The sequence below is a fragment of the Suillus paluster genome (assembly GCF_016628075.1).
Source record: "Suillus paluster strain FC165 chromosome Unknown EDB91scaffold_112, whole genome shotgun sequence".
Lineage (NCBI taxonomy): Eukaryota > Fungi > Basidiomycota > Agaricomycetes > Boletales > Suillaceae > Suillus > Suillus paluster.
The window spans coordinates 85,699-106,542 of record NW_024537672.1 but is presented as its reverse complement, the minus strand read 5'-3'; the positions used below and the strand labels follow the sequence as shown (position 1 = coordinate 106,542).

Below are 20,844 nucleotides of genomic sequence, written 5' to 3'. Positions count from 1 at the left end.
TATCATTACCCCGGAGCAGCTTGAAGAGCTTATGACTGATTCGTATTACGCGTAGTAGTTTTTGTTGGAGGCTACTTTTGATACTTGTTAGCTAGCATATGACTCACAAACTGTGCCGTTAGTAAACAATATACGGAGTGAACCTGGATTCTGCTCCGAAGAGCTTTGATCATCTCTGGTTCAAACCTGACATATTTTCTTTAATAAACAGTTGAACCGAAAAGAAACTCTTCATCGAAATGACCACACCCATCGCGGCTGTGTGAGACTGCGAGTTATGTCCCCGAATTTGGTTCCAAGCCCTTTGCCGGCTGCCTGGTGACGCATCCCCCATTTGTCCCTAGACAACTGCGTCGCCTCCGAATCATGCGTCGTGTCAGGGCCCTGGAAGATAATCGGTACATTGCACCAATAGTGCCCATGAGTATGAGGTGGTTGACGACGTCAAAACTAGACATACTGAGAATGTTCATGTGAATGTCTAGAGCGCAACGAGATACATAGAAGCTAGAAAAGACTCGGTGGATAATCGATATCAAGCCTCAGCATCGAACATTTGCTCTGATGATCCAATCGCAATTGTTTCAGCTGACATGTCTGCCATGAGGCCTTCGACGTTCAATCAAAACCAAAACCACTCATACATCATGTTTCCAAGTCAATATCATATCGAGGGTTCGAGATTTTCCTCTGTCCGACGACTTCTATTGCCCAAGCAGCAGTCGAGATTCCATATTGACCAAGTCAGCAACGACCTATGCCCATCAACCACAACACCAATGCGAAAGTAGAGACATCACGCATCATGACTCACTGCCCAGATGTATCATGTGCCATTCAGGCTGTCAGCTCATCAGACTAGGCTGAGCAGAACGTTTGACCGGTGAAAGGCTATCAGTATTATGAAGCGCAAGGGGTTACAGTCAGCAATGAATCCAGGATCCAAAGCAAACTACTCACATTCACATTATTACACTAGTTGTTGCAGTAGTCGCTGTTCTTGTTGCACCGATCGCCTATTTTGTCGCATGCACTGATAGACATAGATGTTGTCAAAGCGGCAATAACGACGCGCATTATTTGTGCGTGGTTATGAGAGGTTATACGAGATTTGCCAATGAGACTTTTTATAAGGAGGGGGTTGGACATTGAAGACGGCTTGCATTTATACCCTGAAAATCGTGCTGTGGGCAGAACTTAGACGTTCTGCTAATGGGTTGGCAGAATGGTTGCGGCTGGCAGAAATTCACGGCGAGAATATAGCAGGACCTAGTGGCAGAACCTCACGGCGAGAACGTAAACACAATATATTTAGTAGAACTTGAGCGTCGGGGGATAAACAATTCAGAATGAAAACCGTAACTTACATTAACAAGCTACACTGTCGATGATTATAGAGGCTATGACTGCTATAGCAGCTTGAGTCCATCAGGAGAAAAGGCTACACATCTCACTGTGTCTTTATGGAGGGAATGGGTTGATTATTTTCGATAATCCAAAGTCGTGCTGTCTTGTCGGATGATGCACTTGCAAGGATATGGATAATGAGATGGCCTTAATAAGATGTCGATATCCTTCAAGCACAGCGGTTTGTGTCCTAGTGGCAGTGTCGAATTTTCTAATTGGGTCAAATGACCCAGAGATAAGCGTGTTCATATCCGTGAACCAAACCAAGCACAAAACATCGCTATTACTATGGCCCTTGAGTGTTTTGAGCAGTTCACCTGTCATAATTTAACTGAGGCTCGTCGTCGCCATCGCTCCTTGGCCCACCCATCACAATCATTGTCACATTGGACGAATAATGAACCGCGCGCACGTACATATGCCCCGTCTCGATTGGTCCGAGGATGGTCTCTCCGCTCTCGACATTCCACACTCTTGCCGTTCCATCGTCCGATCCACTCACCACCCGCCATCCATCTGCGCTCCAGCAGATAGACGGCACTCCTAAACTGTGGCCCATCCATCTTGCAATGACTTTGCCTTTCTCGGCGTCCCACAATCTCACTACGCCATCTTCACTTCCGCTTGCTACTTCCTTGCTGCCTGCCCGGCGACAACGCTATGGTCCACATTATCCCGCTGCATTTATCATTCCACTTCTCACCTTGAAGCCAGTCATTGCACCTTGTGCCGTCATTGAACAACGTATGTACGAGGGAGACAATAGTATTGCCATCTTTGTACATCAGCTGATCTTTCATGACTCCAGATACTTCCTTATACTTTCCTTACTGTTCTGCACACAAGGATCAGCATTATTACTCAGAATGGGAATCTTATGCGGAAGACCAAACTCTCCGCTACCGTGTTGCCTGTTCTCGTGACAGATTAGAAGGGGTCAAACGGACGTATATACAAAATCTGATGCAGAAGGACCCGCAGGATATTTGGACAATGTTGGGCAGCAACACGGCATCTTTATCATCTCAGGGTGGGTCTAAACCAAATGTGGCGCGTGATGAACTCTAAGTTCGGATGATAGTACCTCGAACAAAACGACTACTGCGGTTCTTGAAATCGTGCGAGGTGAAGTCACGAGAGATTCGGAGGAAGGTCGAATGCTGAGGCCCTGGAGTATGTTGCTGCGATGGAGAGGGATGGTAGGTTGATTAAGGAGTGTCGGAGCTGAGAATATTCGAAGCTGGTGAGCGCCAAATCGTGAAGAAGTTGATGCACTTTGATAAGCATGCTCCATCATAGTTTATTGCATCAAACTTTCAGGCCTACTACCTGCATGCACAATCTTTGTTTGAGGTCTCAGAGAGTGTGTACAGCTTCAATGACCATATTGAAGTGGGCCCTATAATCTGATATAAAATTTTTGTGACCACAGCAAATAATATCGTACTCTTAATATCCGTCCTTCGCGGCTTGCTGCTCGCAACCCTGAGCGCTTAGGTTCCTTATTAGAGTCGCCGGGGTTCACCGTCGGTGGTCACTGAACTCTTCCCTCAATTATCCCAGTCACCATGCCTCGATCTTCAAGAGCAAAATGTCATTCAACAGCCCAATTTGATTTGAATTATATCATCAATCATGTTTTTTTCCCCCTCAAGTTGCCGCAAGGGAGTGACCATTCCCTTGGGAACGACCTAGCCCTATCTCAGTTGGTAGTGGATGCTGCTATCGCCTACAGCGACCAGCTGCCGTCCGATAAGCTGCTGCTTTGGATGAGCAGCTTGAAAATGCTTCGGAACCTCAAAGATTCAATCAGATTCAGCGTCATGTCTGCAAAGGAAGTCGAATCTCAGATCATTGCCATGTACAACAAAGGTCCGTTATTTTCATCATATTTTCATGTTTTCTGCGCTGAGTATCAACTTGCAGATGTCCTTGTATACATAATTCGCGCACAAAACGCTGCGGTGGTCATGAGAAAACTCGAATCCGAGACCATATTCGAATCATTCGAAATCTCTCCCGACTCCACCGCCGTGATGGGCGCAATGGGAAAACTGATCTGTTCGTATCCTGGACCTGCTATCACAGTTCCGGATACGAACATTGATCATGCTACCTTTCACGCTGAGCTCGCGAATTTTCTAGTTCGCATGGATCAAGATGTGCTTGATGCGGCAGCGACGAGGAAAAAAGCTGGTTCCACTGTTCTCGAAGAGAGAGATACGACTCATCCTCGATATATCACAGAACTATTGACTGGTATACTGCGTGGCCTAGGGAGCATCGCCGACGTTCCTCGCATCCGTAAGCGCATCGGAGATGATGTACTGTGGGACAACGCTAAATTACCGTGGAGGCGTTCTTCACTTTGGCTCGTCATTCGCGTTGCCTTACAGACGACTCTGGAGCGCAGCGCTCTCGGACGAACAACGTATAAATCATTCATCCTGTTCTTCATGGCGAGGCTCACGACCTCTGCCCTCGACCATGACATGTCGAATGACATCCTGTACTTCATGTCAGCAAAGATTGCACGCCGTCTTTTCAAGCTTGGATCCTCTGCTCCTCCGGAGTTATCACACATGATCAATAAGGTTACCAGCGAGGTTAGGAGTCTTCTAGAAGAAAGATGGGGATCTGTTCAAGACGCGCAACGGGCCTCACCTCATTGGGCTCCTGAGACCCTCCAAGTCTTGCGAGATACCCATCTGTCTTTAAATACGAGCCGGGAGTACATATCCCAAGCTTTGCAAAATCAACATTCGTCCTTCCAACCAGCCTCATTCAACCTCAGCCACCGCATGCGCGGGACAATCAATGATTTCCTTGATGCTGATGGTGGATTCCTTGTAGCTGCTCATGCTGCGGAACCATTCCTCTCCCTCACAGATTTCGAGATGGTCGTTAGATCAGGGATCGACGACTGGGTAGCGCGCGTTTCATTTCACAGCATCGATTCCGCTTGCGTCTCGATCGAGGCGTGCGCCTCCGCATACTCCTCGAGAGCACTGGATGCTTACAAGGGAAACCCAGAGAATTTGTCCATTATGCTCATTACTCTTTTCGAGCTCTGGGTAGCCATGGATAAGATCGTTATTCGACAGATCCCATTCCTGGCAAAATATTCTCCCGAAATCCCATTGACCCTTTGGGAGCATCTGCTCATCCGCCAATCTTCAGCCCTTGATCGTTTAAAGCAGCTACATGCCTATCTGAAACTTCGTCATTGCCAGGCTCCCGGCCGTCTGTCAGCATTGTCGTCTACCAATGGCGACAGGTCGTTCGCAGAGCGGTATTTTTACCAGTCATCCAAGCTGCAGAATTTGAAGTTGACCATCGAGGCGGATGCTCGGAAAGAGCGGGAGAAGAAGTTGACTGAGCTTTGGACCCTCAACAAGAGGTACGCTAACCTAGATAAACATGCAGCAAGTTTGGTGCATGAATACACCGTCAACTCCCGTGGCGAGGAGTGCCATGACCAACAGAGCTGTGAGAAGTGTCGCCTAGAAAAGCAGATGCAATCGATGACCATCACAGTTCACGAGTGGCCGCTACCACCCCATGAAAAAGAGGCAATCGTGGTCGTGTTTGAGCTGGGATGCCCCACCGCCTTCGACATGTGGAGATGTATGACATTCCACATTCTCATTGACGTCTGCACTCAGGAGAAAATTTCGCCCACCCACCCCTTCATGACACTGTCGAAATATGGCGCCTTGAAGCATTACCGCGAGTACCATCCAAGGCAGCGGCTGACTTTGGCGTCGGATGCCAAACCCTTCAGCAACTCCCATTACAGCCGCATTCACGTTCCTACGGTCGACGAGAGGGTCTGTGTAAATGGCGGACTCAAATTCCGGCAATTCGATACAACCACAGGTGCATGGGCGGCCAATGCACTGCTGCTGCGCTTCGATTCTAGCAAGTTGTGCACTTTTACTCTTCCCAAGGGACCATATGATGCTTTGCAGCGGTACCTTTCAGAAACATCCCATGCATCGAACGAAGTCATAGCCAACCAGGCTGATTGTCACAAGGACATGACCATTCATGAATTCATCGCATTTGGAACTTTTCGGAGTGGACCGCGATTGCAATGGATGAACGTGCTGCGCGAACTCCGTGCAAGGTCACTCGATTTTCGACGCGAGGAAGTCCATTTACTATTAGCCCAAGCTATTTCACAGGTTGGCCCACTTTCGTCCGATGACGGCCTTATTTGGCACGAGGAGCTGAACAGCGTGCCATTCCTCAGTACACTACTCGGAGAGCTGGAGTCTTTGACGGCGAGTATCGAAGAAAATTGGTTGGAAGGTGTCGCGATAAGCACCATCATCATGCTCGTGTGCCGTGTCCTGTCCTCGACTCAGGCAAAGAGTATACGAAGTCGTGGATATTCGCTGATTCGAAGGATCCGAACTGCGACCTATACCTTGCTGATGCAGCTATCGACGAAAATGCAAGCCAACAACGACGTGACGGTCCGTCGGGAGTTACAGGGACGTGTTCGTGATATGGCAGTCACCTGTCGAAGCACATTTGACGTTGACGGAGGTGCATCTCTGCTCCTGACGTCGAACGACATCAAGGTATTCACATATTGTGGCGTCATGATTTATGACAACACTCCAAACCAACTGGGCGAACTTTCCCAACATTCCAAGCTCCTGCTAGAGCGAGACAAACGATGCTGTCACGCATTAGAAGCTACTGTTCGTCAATTTGCAGAGCTTCATAGGGAGGGTCTTGATAGCGCAATTGCGGAGATTTGGGGCAGCTACAGACAGGGGACTTCTTGGAGGGCACTACCGGCTCCAAATTCTCGTTGGCTTGCGTCGCATACCGCGCCTTCATGCGCTCAGTTACCGCAAGTTGTGCACTTCAACCTGGTCACTGGGTGCTTGCTCGTCGACGGAAAACAGCTGGGTAGGCTTCCGTCAGAGATAGTGCAACATCCCACATACCGATCGATATTCGGTGATGTCAGTCTTTTACAAGTTGCAGCACTGTTCGCAAACACTCACATTCAATTACAGCGAGTGTTTGACATCGTCCCGGCTGATATTCCTGGAATGGATTATGCGACACGGGGGAATCTCTGTGACCATCAGGTTAGTCACTCGTTGTCATCGCTCAACAGCTGAATAATACCTTATTGAAGGTGTCTTTTGCTCTACGCAACTCAAATGATCTTATCATCCGTGCAAAGCATATCGACCGAGACTCGCCCGTCCTTCAACTTATTCCGAGGCAAAAATTTGTCGATGACCTGCCAATGACTTTGATAACAGGCTATACACATTGGCTCAACCTGCGCACGAGCGAAATCGAGATTCGGCCAGCCGAAACTGAGTGGAAGTCTTCTGATGAGAATTGGCTCCTGCAATTTGCTGCCTTGGGCCCCTCGATATTGCAGAAGGGTGGCAGTACCACTCTCCTTGACATACGTAGCCAAACATGGGACATGATCTCCAAGAGGATGCGTCCTCTGGAGGATACCCGCTACATCATGGTCACATGTAGGGAAGCATCCGGCGATACTTTCTCCTCGCTGAAGGTTGAATTACCCCGATACGGTCTCGAATTTTTTGTCGACGAGGATGGGGAACTGCAGTCCCGCAACATGCGTAACATGGTCGTCGATACCTTTCAGTCTACTGGAACGATGTTGGGATTGATGAACCAGCTCGTCCTGCGTCCGAAGTCGCAAATCGCAGATGAGCATCCGCGCACCGTCATTATCCCAGATGGTCGTATCTCATTCTCCCCTGACGGCCATCACATCCGGCTCACCATCGCTCCTGAAGGCATCCGAGTGACATACCACTTGTACAGGGTTGATACAGATCTACGCTGTCTCACTGGGAATGTAGGTCTGACGAGCAAACTCTATCAAGCGTTGCTTCATGCTCTCACCAGCGGCTGCCTCCCTGATCCGCTGACGGGTCGAACGGGGACAGAGGAGTCATTGCATCTCCTGCATTCTGCAGCTTGCCAGTCTTTCATGAAGCTTCGCTCTCGTGATACAGATCTTTTGCGCGAGATCAGTTCGCTGTCCACCACGCGCGTCTGGTATCCCATTCATCTCCGAAAGATGCAGACAGTTTCATGGTCATGTCTTGCATCCCTTGCACAGCGCTATGATTTTCATGTAGTCGCAAGATCTATCATGGACTACGGCAAGCGGCTTTCAAGTTTCTCTGAAGGGTCCCCAAACTTCCATTTTCCCTTCTTCCCGTCATCCATCGAGCACCTCCTTGAGCGCGCGTCCATCCGTGCCTCAGTAGTCCATCCCGACCGAGTCTCTCTGCTGCTTCCGCATGGTAACGCAGATGTCATCTATGCTTCACGTGACGTCCCTGATAAACGTGCGGAAGAGAGGGCATTCAACGCAGCCTTCATGGTACACCAATGGCCAAGCAGGCTTCCGGTGCAACGGAATCTCCTCAGTTTGTTGACTCAGTGGAAAAATGTCCAGGGCATTGACGAATCGCTCAGCTTGCAATACTCCAAAAACTGGCTTCGACCGAACTTTTCTGATGTCTTCCTTTCTACCTACGACCGCTGTCGCAGTGCTACGAAGAAGGACACATTTCAGCTGGTGTTCACCCTGGCTTCAGTAGCATACAGCCTGTCGAACAACCACGCCCTTGTCCCGACACTCCTAGCGTTTGCCACAGTTCCCGAAATTCGCAGCCAGGGTGACCCACCAAAGTTCGCTTCCTATGATCTCTCGGATGGTTTCATGCCATCCGATGCGATACTGGACAATATCATCAGTTCGTGTGCTAAAGATTATGAATTCAGCCAAGAGAGACACCTAACTGCAAGGCCCGGGGAGGATGAAAAGGCTCTGGGGATGCGTCGTTATTCGGCTTTCGAAGACAAGTGTCACTTTGAACGGCAGCTCATTCTCAACAACGTTCGGGATTCTTGGCCGTGCGAAGATCCTCCGGCGCTTCATACGCTGCAAGCAAACTGCTACAATCTCAAGAAACTGTCGAAGAAACTTCGCCCCGTATTTCGCAGCTGTTGGCGAAACCGTTGTCTGAAGCAACATCTGGACGTCCTGCAGGAGACCCTCGAACGGTTTTACACTCTCAATCCTCCATCGAAACTACCCTCACAATACCATCTTGAGTCCCGCTTTGATTACTCGGATGTTGCTTCACCAACCTCATCCATTGATGCTCAGTACCTTTTTGATAGAGATGCGCCTGTCATACGCATGTTCGTGTCTTCCCAAGTTCTGCCTAATTCCAATCGGCGGGATTTGGTATCTCCAGACTCCAGAGTCACAGCGAGGTTGCAGCAGCTTATCAACAACTTTCGCTCCCAAGGGAGCAACAAGTTCTGCCGTAACTATAGCAACGATCTGGACCAGAGCAGGTCGATTTTCTGCGAAGAGAAGCTTGTTGCCTCACCGGATTCTACGCCATACACGACGAAAGTACTGCTCGAGTACCATTCGCTTCACAGCAAGCAATTCCAAGATTCACTAGCAACTATCATACACGCCCTCTCTCCTGCTTCTGCTGCTGAGAACGCGTTATACAATGCTGGGTTGTGGCCCCGAGTTACACCAAACTTCCTCTTCACTCGCATGGCTTCTGTATCAGGGATTTGTTTGGGGAAGAGTTGGCGTACGGCTCTCATCCGCCTGTCGCAGATACTTTTGCAACTGCAACGCTCGCGAAGGTTGTTGGTCTTTGCCGCTAAGGAAAACTGGGTCGAGTTCTTCAAGGAACTAGAGAATGAACAATGCGAGGGATTCGATCCAGAACTGTACCCTGACTGGCTTTTAATACAGGTACGCCGCAAGAAGATCCATCTGTTCATATTTATTGATAATGGGCGTTCTCAGATTGAAAGTCAGTTCTTGGCACGGCCCGTCCAAATCAAGGTTGCGCTGGAAATGATGTCGCCATGCAGAGGACGAAACACAGCTCTGCAGCTGAACATGGGCGAAGGGAAATCCTACGTCATTGTTCCCCTCGCAGCAGCCGCACTTTCTGACGGCCATAAACTGGTTCGAGTCATTGTGCTGAAGTCGTTGTCTGCTCAGATGTTCCAGCTCCTGGTTGAACGATTGAGCGGCCTTGCGCAAAGGCGTATTTTCTATATTCCATTCTCCCGTGCTCTCTCTATCGACGCGTCGAAGGTCAAAATGTATCGTGACCTGATGCAAGAATGCGTGGACACCAAGGGCATTTTGGTCGTGCAACCGGACCATATTTTGTCGTTCCAGTTGATGGCTGTTGACCGTCAGCTGTCCCATCAGACTGTTCAAGCTGCTCAAGACATGCTGTGGGCCCAGCTGTGGCTCGATAATCACACACGTGACATCCTGGACGAAAGTGATGAAATCCTGCATGTCCGCTACCAAATGGTGTACACTGTCGGTCTCCAAAGTTCGCTTCAAGGTCATCCCGAAAGGTGGACCACTACACAACAAGTGTTAAGTCTTGTCGCAAAGCACACCGCTCGGCTCATGAGAGAATTTCCCTCTGGCTCAGATGTATCTATCCGCGATCACGGAGTGTTCCCCTTCGTCCGAATTCTGCACCCGACAGCGGGTGAAAAATTGGTCCAATGGATCGCACAGGATGTCATTAACGGGGCACTTGGAAACATCAGCTTCGATCAAGCATCTCTCCACGTCAAACAAGCTGTTCGCCAGTTCATCGGAACTGAGAATATATCCAGCACCTGTATCAGTTTAGTGGAGGATAGCTATAGACACACCACCGTCTGGCCCGGCCTCCTAGTCTTGCGTGGACTATTGGCTTGTGGTATCTTGATTTATACCCTCAAAGAACGTCGCTGGCGTGTGGACTATGGACTCGTCCCAACACGAACGATGTTAGCCGTTCCATTCCGTGCTAAAGACATGCCCTCGCTGCGGGCAGAGTTTGGCTACCCAGAAGTTGCAATTGCCCTCACGTGCCTGTCATACTACTATGCGGGTCTTACCCTCGAGCAGCTGATGTTGTGCTTCGAGCTTCTGCTGAAGCAGGATAATCCCGCTCTCGAGTATGAATCATGGGTGCATGGACTTGAGTCCGTCCCAGAAAGTCTCCAGCACCTTAGCGGTATCAACACAGAATCCACGGAGCAGCTGCCCGACCTTCAGCATCTGTTCGCGTCCAACAAGGCAGTCATAGATTTCTACCTGTCTCGAGTAGTTTTTCCCAAGGAAGCCAAGGCATTCCCGACGAAGCTCACCTGCTCCGGATGGGATCTTGCTCAAGAAAAGAGACATCTAACAACTGGCTTTTCTGGTACAAACGACAATCGCTATCTGCTACCAAGCTCGATGGTGCAGCACGACCTTGATCACCAATGCAGCACGAATGCCCGAGTCCTAGCCTTGATTCTCCATCCGGAAAACAATTGCTACAGACGTATCCCGCACGGCCAAAAGGTGCATGATTTCATCAATACCCTAATAGCCCAAACCCCGGAGGTCCGCGTCCTCTTGGACGTTGGTGCGCAAATGCTGGAATTGAAGAATCAGGAGCTGGCCGAAGCATGGCTTCAAGCTAAGCGTGACGCTCAAGCTGCAGTCTTCGTGGATGACGACGATGAACTTGTCGTCGTCAGTCGGGATGGGACAGTCGAGCCTCTTGTGTCGTCCCCCTTCGCCCAGCAGCTTGACCAGTGCGTGATATATCTAGACGACGCCCATACTAGAGGAACAGATGTCAAGCTGCCTTCCGGTTTCCGAGCTGCTGTCACGCTTGGCCCCAAAGTCACGAAAGACCGCCTGACCCAAGGTTCGTGAATTTACTATTCATGCCCATCGATTTTTATCATAGCCAATGATACAGGATGCATGCGAATGAGGAAGCTGGGCAATGGGCATTCAGTAATGTTCTTCGCTCCGACTGAAGTCGACCGGAGCATTCGTTCGGCGGCTCAGAAAGCTGATACCGACGGTGTCGATGTGGCAGATATTCTGCACTGGGCGATGCTCGAAACCTGTCTTGATATTCAGATGCGTGCGTCCCACTGGGTTCAACAGGGATCGGATTTCAAAGCACGGCATTCCGCATGGGCTCAATTCTCACGTACCTCACGTACCCGAACTTCGATCTCCACCCTAAAGTCTGCCTGGTTACAGCCAGAGGAGCGTTCGTTAGAAGATATGTATGCACCAAGTAGTTCTCCACGACCATTCGAGTCCCTCGATCCAGATATTCAGAGGAAGTGCTCGGAACTCGGAGTGTTATTGGCATCAGCAAGACGCATGGATGAGGAACAAGAAAGGGAGGTAGTTCACGAGGTAGAGAGAGAGAGAGAGCGTCGAGTGGAAAGGCCACCCAGGGTCAAACCTGCAGCCCATGTCCTCCATGCAGACGTCCGTCTATTTGTCAAGACCGGCCAAATTCCCGCTATGTCTTCTGCATTCTATCCGGCGCTGTCCAGCCTTGTCAACACTACTGCTGGATTTCATGAGCACGACCAGTGGGCACATAACGTTTTAGTCACCCACGACTTTACTCGTACTGTGAATACTCTCTCCCATCAAAAGGCGGATGATTATCTGCGGCCCGTCAACTGGGTTATATTCAGTGACAATGGACGCTGCCCAGTGCTGGTGGTCGTGAGCCCTCACGAAGCGGACACACTGCTACCTGCCATCCGCAGAAGCAATGTAGTTCACCTGTGCATCTACGCTCCTCGCACCACAAAAATGATGCTGGCATGCGATGACCTTCGCCTCTACTGTGTTCCTTCGACGCCACGGTTGACGCCATTGAAACCGCTGATTTGCCAGCTCAACCTTTTTGCGGGCCAACTCTATTTCTCCGATTACGAGATGTATCTCCGCACGTGCAGCTTCTTAGGACTCAACGCACCGCATTTACGGGACAAGGACTTGATCGCCGACAGCGACGGGTTCATCAGGGAGGAGAATCGTCCTGTTGCCAGATTATCGTGCTCATTCAAGCGATCCCAGCTTCTTCCACTGAAGAAGTTGTTTGGGATGAGAAGGAAAGGCATGGGCTATCTACCAACTCACCTCGGAAAGGTGCTCGACGGTCGCATTCTCACCGAGCAGGATTTCCTGGACTGAGTACCAGGTCTATTTCGCGTGAGTGTCGACGCCTCTCTGTCAGGGGCCCGACTGACTGCGGTTCTGGTCAACAGCGACAGTATCAATATGATTGACCTTGATGTAATATTAGTATCTGCAACGTTGTCCGTGAATATATTTTTGGTCTATATCTTGTTACTCGAAGGGATGTTAAGTATGGCCATGTCATTCGAAACACTTGAGATTTAAAAATTCAGCGAGCGATTGAAAGACTTATGCATTAGTGGAGGTATGCTCGTTTGCATATAGTTCTTCGATCAGTCATTAACGTCTGAACAGCTAGTACCAGCGACTTCACTGCAAATTTGTACGTTACATAGACAGCAAGCTCACAGATGCACCCTTACATGCCACCTATACAGAACATGCAAATAACGCGTGAAATTCGCTATATTCCTTCCCCAAGTTCAAGTGCATTCCACTGCGGAAGCGGAAAGTCTATCAATCAACCAATAACAAATAGGGTTGACGACTTATGGAGGACAATGAGCACTGAAGATGAAAATGTTCGGTGCTATATCTGATGATCTGAGATCATGCATGAGCACTCCTCGCTTACCTAAAAAAGACTCGAGCAGCTTCGCATCTAGACGATCCGTGTACTGGAAAAGACCGGGTAGGGCCAACATGAATAATAGGAAACAGATGAGAAGGTCATCCACAGCCAGAGCTATGGTCTTGACCACGAATTCACGGGCGGGTTGCGACATGACATGGGAGCCAAGACCACGTCCGTACCGACGTTTAGTCCACTATGCATCGTTCTTTTCGTTGTGTCTGAACTCATGCAATAGGAACACGGCGATGTGAACGCACTCTGGATCGTAACGCCCGTGATAAAAGGACTGCATGGGATGCATTCCACGTCTCAAGGAACCACTTTAATACCAGAGCGGATTAAGTTAGAATTGTTAGACGATAGATATGGTGCATACACTCACCAAGAACTCATATAAGCCCAACATACCGGTTAAGCGAGGATGTGAATTGTGGAGGCCATGATGGATCCGGGTCCCGGGAACGGGAGGTTCATCATGGGCGCAGGGAGGATGTAGATAATAAACTGCACAAGGAAGACTGCAGCGTTCCATACTATTGGACTGAGGGCAATGATCGCGACTCGATCCAGCGAAACGAGAGAAGAGGATGCTGAACAAGATACGAGTAGTTGCGAATCCACGTCTTGTCGCGATGTGTCGGGCACTACCAAAGGTCAAGTTGCTGAAGATAGTGTGTATATAACTTGGTAGAGAATACCTCAAGGACCAAAAGTTTATGAAGTCAGTGAGTTCCACGCGCACCTTTTCAATATTCATGCCACCCCAAGAGCACGCTTCCGCTCACATTACTCTAACCTGGCATCACCATACCCTTGTAAAGGTACTTCATCAAAGTGTCCTGAGCATCCTGAGAAAGTGCTTTCACGATATTGCTAATCTCCGTGGATTTTATGCTGTTCAGGATTGAGACACGGTCTGCAACACCAGATTCTTGCGCAGATGTCAGCGTATGGGACAGAGTCACCAAATAGCACACACGCCTTGGCCTCTTCGACACGTGGTCTGTACGGTGTTCCCACGAGTGGTATGTCAGTAGGAAAGTAAGTATTGATCGATGCGACATCGTAGATATCATACGCCATCTACTAAGTGTCTACCGGTCAGGCGCGTCGCAATACACTGCTGGGTACCCTTGTAGCTGTGAAGACGGACATATTCGGTGTGCAGATGGACAATGCTGAGAGGAAATTATGTTATAATTGGAAAAGTTATACATACTCAATGAAGTAGATTTGCATCTGCAAAGGGAACACAGTAGTACAGTACGAGGACAAAAACGTCAGCATGTGATGTGAACAACGAAAAGCCGCTTCATCAATGATGGCCATCGGTATAGTTAGCGGAGACACAGCAGATACAGAGCACGAAGCGAGTCCACCGGCTGGGATGATTGATGACGGCAGCAGGATGCGATGATGTTGCTGCTGCAGACGCAGTTCCAGCAGATGCAGGTATCGTGGATGATGTCGCGGTAGCAGAGGTTCCTGGGGGACGGGACGACGATGCCTGGCTATGGGATTGACCTTGCTGCTGTTGGCCTTGAGTGTGGGTGCCTTGTGGGAGTTTTTTCTTGCGCGGCGGTGCGACATACAAAGCCTTTGAAACGGATTAGCATTGGATCATGTAGAACTTGGATGTAAACGTACTCTTCTGTCCTGGACGGTGGCGACGTCCACGACACGAGGCTTGGTGTGGTGATAACGGGGGAAGAACGAGGAAAGGCGACTAAGGAGGGGACGTGATGACGACGAGGGTCCTGGCGTTGTACGGCTACCACGGCCAGAGCGGGAAGAGGGGCGACGCGTTGCAGAAGACTGAGAACATATATGTCAGGGAAAAACAGTAGACCATGATTCTAGCAACTCACACCGACATGCTCTCGCGCACCATCAAAGAATCCTGGTGGAAATCGATGTGCATCCGCGAATTTCTGATTTCGGCGTTGTGTAGCATCCGCCTGGCACAAAAATGTATGACAACCAGGGAAATCCAAAGCAGGGTCCACGTACCTCTAAGATTGACTTTCCGCCAACGTTCTGTGATAAGTACAGATTAGCGCACATAAATTCTGAAAGTTTGAAGTATGATATGTACCTTCAGCGTGGAGGCCTACGGAATATGTCAGAAGTATGATTGAGGAAGAAATATCAAGCTCACATTCAGAAGTTCATCAAAGCCAGCTTCTCTGAGGATAGCAGCAACATCCCATGTGTATATGTGATGACCGCCGCAGGTAGTAACTAGCAGCTTTCCATCAGGAGAAAAGGCCACACATCTTACTGCGTCTTCATGGAGGAGGGGTGGTCCAATAGGTTGATTATTTTCGATATTCCAAAGTCGAGCTGTCTTGTCGGATGATGCGCTTGCAAGGATACGGTCATTGCTGGATAATGAGATGGCTTTAACAAGGTGTTTATGTCCTTCAAGCGTAGTGATTTGTGTCCCGGTGGCGGTGTTGAATGTTCTAATCGGGCGATCAAAGTCAAATGACCCAGAGATAAGCGTGTTCATATCCGTGGACCAAGCCAAGCACAAAACTTCGCCACTAGTGTGTCCCTTGAGTGTTTTGAGTAGTTCGCCTGTCTTGATATCCCATAATTTAACCGAGGGCTTGTCGTCGCCACCGCTCCCTGGCCCACCCGTCGCGATCATTGTCGCATCGGATGAACAGTGAACTGCGCGCACGTTCATATGCCCCGTCTCGATTGGTCCGAGGATGGTCTCTCCGCTCTCGACATTCCACACTCTTGCCGTTCCATCGTCCGATCCACTCACGACCCGCCCTCCGTCTGCACTCCAGCAGATACACGACACTCCAGAACTGTGGCCCATCCATCTTGCAATGACTTTGCCTGTCTCGGCGTCCCACAATCTCACTATGCCATCCTCACTCCCGCTTGCTATTTCCTTGTTGTCTGGCGACAACGCTATAGTCCACATTATTCCGCTGCCTTTATCCTTCCACTTCTCGCCTTTTTGCTTACCACTCTCTAAGTCCCATACTCGCAGCGAAGCGTCGTCGGAACAAGTGATAACGTGCTGTCTGTCGGGCAAGTACAACATGCCGAAGACTTGTTCCTTTTCAGGGCTTGCAATCTTCCGTTGGGGCTTTATCACTGTCATATCTCGCTTCTCAGTAGCGCGAGACATGTCTTGTGTGTGCCAAGTTCATCTAGACAGTCTGGGAGATTCTGTGTATTCGAGAGTCCTTTGCTATGGCGTTCTTCAAGGGCACGTATGTTGGTTGGGGATCTATCCTCCTTTCGCCTCAATTATTGTTTACAAACGTACAACACGTGTCATCACTTACCAGCAAACACTTTTCAATGGGTCTTGACTTGGCACGAAAGACCGAGTCGAAGCAGATGTTTTGCTGGACACAGAGGCGAGGTTTATGTTGATCGTTTTTTTCGTGCGCCACACCCACATAAGTCTAGGCTGTGCAGACCACGCGCCCATTGACAAGTTCCGTCATTGGCGCTCCACGTGTTTCTTCTTTGGATTAACAGCCGATTATTCTCCATGCAAACGACATGATATGGCCCTTCATCTCGTTCCCCCATCGATTATGCACGGATTTCGTTGGCATATGTACAGCACACTGTTGAGCCAGCACCTATGCCGCTTGATGTTTCATATGAGGTCCAGTGGGTGAATAATAGGGGGCAGCTCCCGGGCCGTCCTACGTAACGAGTAACGAGAAAGCCTGAGAGAGCGATCTGACGAGAGCAATGATGACTCAAAAGGCAAACATAAACGCCCGCGGAAAGCATGCTACTACGACGGCTTGAAGAAAACGCGACAACTACTCAGCAGGTGACGATGTACAAAGGCGTCTAGTGCCTATGCATATCCAGCGGGTGACATCAAACCCGGGAACCTTCTCGCCCTCGAAGGTTTCTGCCACTGGTGTCCGGGTTATATGCACGACCGTGAATCCATTCATTTTGTTAAGGATGTTATGGGTCTTTGTGCGAAGGGATGATTCGATTGAGGCTGACGAGCCACGAAAAGCAAACACCAAGCACATATTCCTAATCACTCCGAAGATGGACAATTTACCCACATCGACGTTCATGGTCTGCAATCAATACCCAAGTCTTCTGCAATGAGCATCGCAGCCTTCTCTCCAATGAGGAGCGCCGTTGAATAAGTGTTCTGAGAGACAGTTAGACCGCACGTCAATATTTTTCCCTCGAGTACCCACCGTGCCAACGTTCTTCGGCGCGATAGATAAATCCGCAACCTTGAGGTTCGTCACGCCATACACGTTAAGCCGAGCGTCGACGACTCCTTGATCTGCCCTCGACTTCATGGCGCAAGTGCCGAGCTACATGCACAAGAATCAGGCGCTTCATGCAGAAGTATGAAAGTTTGAGCTGCACATACAGAGTGCCATGTCGATCGCACTGGGATTCGATCAGGTATTTACTGGAAGACTGAGAAGATAAATTTGACATACCGCGGTCGCGGTTAAATTCTTCGATCACCTCGTCATCTTTTGCAGTGTAGATGATGTCAGGCGCATTCATGTCCACTGGCCCGGTCGCTTCTCTGCAGACTGCAGCGCTTCCCTCTGGGAAACGAGGATGTAAGGCGGGAATTTCACCTCGGTAGGAAGGCATGCGTCGATAGATTTCCCGCAGCTTTTTGTACCCAAAGTTGAGAGGCACAATATCGGACGGACTGGGTCGATTATCGTGGTCAGACGAGTGTCCCTGAAAGTAAATGTGCCTCCTCACTTGTCTAGGTAGCCTGTAGTGAAGTCGATTTCTTCCTTGCCGTTTTCTCCCATTTTGATATGAACACTGCCGACAGATGCGGGGTAAAGCTATAGAAAAGTTCAAAACAAAAATCACGGAGCATAGGAGAAGCAGTACGGTAAGAACGTCAGCAGTTACGTAATTGCGAGGAGGAAGTCCACCCGGCCCAAGGTATCTGGATATCGTGAGCATCCACATGTTATTGAAGTAAGGGATGCGCACACACCCCGAAAAGATGGTGAATATTGCAACAGCCTTGTCCGGACGGTCCTGGAAGAACTCCTTCCATCGTGATTGAAAAGCGGGACCCATGGCTTTCAGCTCATCGTCGTCAGGACGCCACTTGATCTTTGCATCGCTGCCACTGAAATACTGATTAACACGTCACCAGCAGCGATAACTTGTACCAACTTCTGTGCAATGAGTGACTTGCCATTGCTTTTCCATTGCTCAAGGTTGTCTACATTTGGGCAGTTGAAAGGTGCTGGGAACACATCGAGAACATGCTTGCTTACCCTGTACAACACTTTCCTCCCCACGCCATAGGGGGTCCATGGTAACAACTTCATCAGCAGCAAAGTATGGAACGAAGGCGCCATTATGATCTGATAACCCTAAGCCAAGATCGTGGGATCAGTGGATAAACGCAGACCTCGATAATTTTCTCCGACGCCAGGTAAGTTTACCAGTTGCTCGATACAGCACTGCTTGAGGACCTCCTCGGCACCAATACCAGACCTCTCGAGAATGGCTGGCGAACCGAACGCCCCAGCAGAGACAACAACAAGTTTCGATGCTCTCACAGTGCTCGATGACTGATCCGCACCCGGGCAAGATATTGGGTCGCTGGTAAACTCAACACCCACAGCACGCTTATCCCTTGAATCCGAGAAAGCCGTCAATATAGTTGGGTATTGTTGTGATCCACAGGCGGACTACTCACTCGAAGATGACGCGCTTCACGCGTTTACCGACCCGGATTTGTAAATTCGGGTTGTGAGCTTGGTTGTAGACATATTGGTGGGCCGCATCGGAACGCCTTCCTGTTGTCCCGTCAATGTATCTTCATATACATGAACTTCAGTCACAATAGACAACGAGCCATGCGCACTTGAACCAAGGCTGAGACGGATTTAGTTGGCGACACAGAGGGAGAAGGAACATCAATGGCCCACACTATATGTGTTGCATGTTTCTAAATCGTTGGAGTCGTCGGAATATGGTCTCTTGTGATACGCCATGCCAACACGGATGAACTCTTCGCTGATACCTAGTTTACACCCACCAGAGGACACCTTGATAGGTCCATTGTAACCGTGAGTTGGACAATCGCTTTGCACCTCGTACGTCTCCAGCTATGCAATAACAATCAGCTTGTCAAATATATGGGTAATGCATCCGAGGACCTTCTTCATGAGAGGAACCAAGTTCTTAGATTCCCAACCGTCGACTCCCCAATCATCAAAATCTGAGGCAGGCGCACGAGTGTATGCCATAACTGTCTAAGTATCAGGGTCTCGTTCGTTGGGGCAACAATAGCACGAACAGTTCACACTTGAGCCTCCACCGACGCAATGAGCGCAGTGAACGATCGGTGCACGGCCGTTGAGACGCGAAGTGGAATTTCCAACGTTGAATGTCATCGTGGTACTCGTCGATGCTTGATGGGTGAAATATTGGTAGGGCTGAACATGAGCAGCTTTATTGAGAGTGTGTTGACCCCCTTCCAGAATTAAGATCCTGAGCGAGGGATCGCATGCAGCCAGGCGACCTGCGACTACGCAAGCTGTAGTCCCGCCTGCACACAGAGCGCCATGTTAAGAGAGCAAGCCACTACTAGTACATACATGATGTTGTTACTCACCTCCCGCAAAAATGATATCAAACTCTGATAAGATCGGATGAGACATTGAGGGGGTGTTTTCAGGAAGTCACTCACAGCGGTGCGTCCAAATTTATATCTTACAGCTATGACTTTTGAATGTTAGCGCGATAACCTTCGATACCCATCCGGGACCTGAGTTAACAATAACATGTCACGAACCACGATCAGCTGGGCAGCCTGTGAGCTTATCTGTGTTTTCACCCGAACAAGTATGTACAAAATCGTGATGCTGCGTTTTGAGCGACGCTAATAATTGAACGTTGTTGAAATTGGAATAGGTTGCGGGTCACAATAGCCCGGCCGGGCCGTTGGAGCTCTTTGCAAGTGATCAGCTGTGGCAGCGTCGGAGATGTAGGGTGCTGCGAGGTAATGAAAGTCCTGTTCATAAATGAGTCGTCGAGGGGTAAATTAAGCAAACATCCAGGTGAAATTTATGGACAAAATGGCGAGAGGAAGAACAACTTGTTAGGCTTTCACGTCAAATGTCCGCCCGCGCGGGCCCGTTAGTCCACGGAAATATGCTTGTTGTCTCTGGAAAATCGAAAATTTCAACAGTGGTGACCCATGGCACACTCCCACCTATATTGCACGCTAGATTTTTTGTGTGGTATGCAGCCCTAAGCTCTGCATTGCATTCGAGGCGTGTTGTACGGTAATTTCTGTGATCGAGCTCGAGCACTTTCGTTCTAGAGATAACCGCCTGAAATCAACCTCCACAGGTGGTAATCTCCTGTAGAATTTTATTGCATCAATATGTAACCGCGCACTTTCATACCACCTAGGTCATGTCATCAATGAACACGATGATAGCCATTGGCAGTACGAATCGGAGTATGCACCAGGTATGCTTAAAGGTACAAAACATATCTGAAATATCTGTTCTGCCTATCCGTCAAATCCAGGAATTCATGATGCAGGGAGAACACTATTATTGTACACCAAAAGGAATCATCTAATTCGGAGAACGCACCTTGTCGACCTTGACTTCTACACGCCTCCTATCCTCTGTAATTCGCTCGATAACATGATCTTCTTCAATATCATCAACAGGTTCTGCGTCGCGGATTAGGTTCTCTCGGGCGAGAACGGCACGGATGACAAGGATTAGTATCGGACAGATGATGAAGC

The 20,844-nt window shown here is 49.3% G+C and overlaps 5 protein-coding genes across 5 annotated transcripts; 1 reads left to right on the top strand and 4 right to left on the bottom strand.

Annotated features, from left to right (window-relative positions):
- Window positions 1-2,975: 2,975 nt before the first annotated feature.
- EDB91DRAFT_1061951 (uncharacterized protein) lies at window positions 2,976-12,487 on the top strand (the record flags this gene model as incomplete). Its single annotated transcript, XM_041314493.1, has 6 exons — window positions 2,976-3,279; window positions 3,334-6,389; window positions 6,444-6,518; window positions 6,569-9,217; window positions 9,272-11,183; window positions 11,238-12,487. 6 exons carry the CDS (start codon window positions 2,976-2,978, stop codon window positions 12,485-12,487), a joined length of 9,246 nt encoding a protein of 3,081 aa, XP_041171092.1.
- Window positions 12,488-13,448: 961 nt separating this feature from the next.
- EDB91DRAFT_82515 (uncharacterized protein) lies at window positions 13,449-14,020 on the bottom strand (the record flags this gene model as incomplete). The annotated part of the gene is made up of 1 exon (XM_041328522.1): window positions 13,449-14,020. A coding segment is annotated over exon 1 (376 nt), but the record flags the coding sequence as incomplete, so codon positions are not given.
- On the bottom strand, window positions 13,859-14,131 carry EDB91DRAFT_1061968 (uncharacterized protein; the record flags this gene model as incomplete). The annotated part of the gene is made up of 1 exon (XM_041314495.1): window positions 13,859-14,131. The coding sequence occupies one exon, from the start codon at window positions 14,129-14,131 to the stop codon at window positions 13,859-13,861; it is 273 nt and encodes a 90-aa protein (XP_041171090.1).
- Window positions 14,129-15,332, bottom strand: EDB91DRAFT_1167350 (uncharacterized protein). The gene is made up of 4 exons (XM_041320051.1): window positions 15,226-15,332; window positions 14,936-15,177; window positions 14,715-14,882; window positions 14,129-14,664 (listed from the first exon to the last, which is right to left on the bottom strand). Exons 2-4 carry the CDS (start codon window positions 15,019-15,021, stop codon window positions 14,277-14,279), a joined length of 642 nt encoding a protein of 213 aa, XP_041171089.1. The 5' UTR covers window positions 15,022-15,177; window positions 15,226-15,332; the 3' UTR covers window positions 14,129-14,276.
- Window positions 15,333-16,695: 1,363 nt separating this feature from the next.
- On the bottom strand, window positions 16,696-19,741 carry EDB91DRAFT_1265299 (GMC oxidoreductase-domain-containing protein; the record flags this gene model as incomplete). Its single annotated transcript, XM_041324490.1, has 16 exons — window positions 16,696-17,226; window positions 17,276-17,398; window positions 17,458-17,477; window positions 17,531-17,754; window positions 17,811-17,899; window positions 17,949-18,006; window positions 18,058-18,195; window positions 18,243-18,291; window positions 18,347-18,445; window positions 18,484-18,710; window positions 18,775-18,894; window positions 18,943-18,953; window positions 19,007-19,186; window positions 19,238-19,329; window positions 19,378-19,629; window positions 19,696-19,741. The coding sequence occupies 16 exons, from the start codon at window positions 19,739-19,741 to the stop codon at window positions 17,143-17,145; spliced, it is 1,812 nt and encodes a 603-aa protein (XP_041171088.1). The 3' UTR covers window positions 16,696-17,142.
- Window positions 19,742-20,844: the final 1,103 nt, after the last annotated feature.

What these genes read in the sequence shown, in the direction of transcription:
- EDB91DRAFT_1167350 (XM_041320051.1), bottom strand. Translation starts at nt 15,021, where the DNA reads ATGCTACACAACGCCGAAATCAGAAATTCGCGGATGCACATCGATTTC. An exon ending in GTGCGCGAGAGCATGTCGGT is followed by an intron (nt 14,883 to 14,935) that starts GTGAGTTGCTAG and finishes ATATGTTCTCAG; the next exon opens with TCTTCTGCAACGCGTCGCCC. An exon ending in CCACCGTCCAGGACAGAAGA is followed by an intron (nt 14,665 to 14,714) that starts GTACGTTTACAT and finishes TCCGTTTCAAAG; the next exon opens with GCTTTGTATGTCGCACCGCC.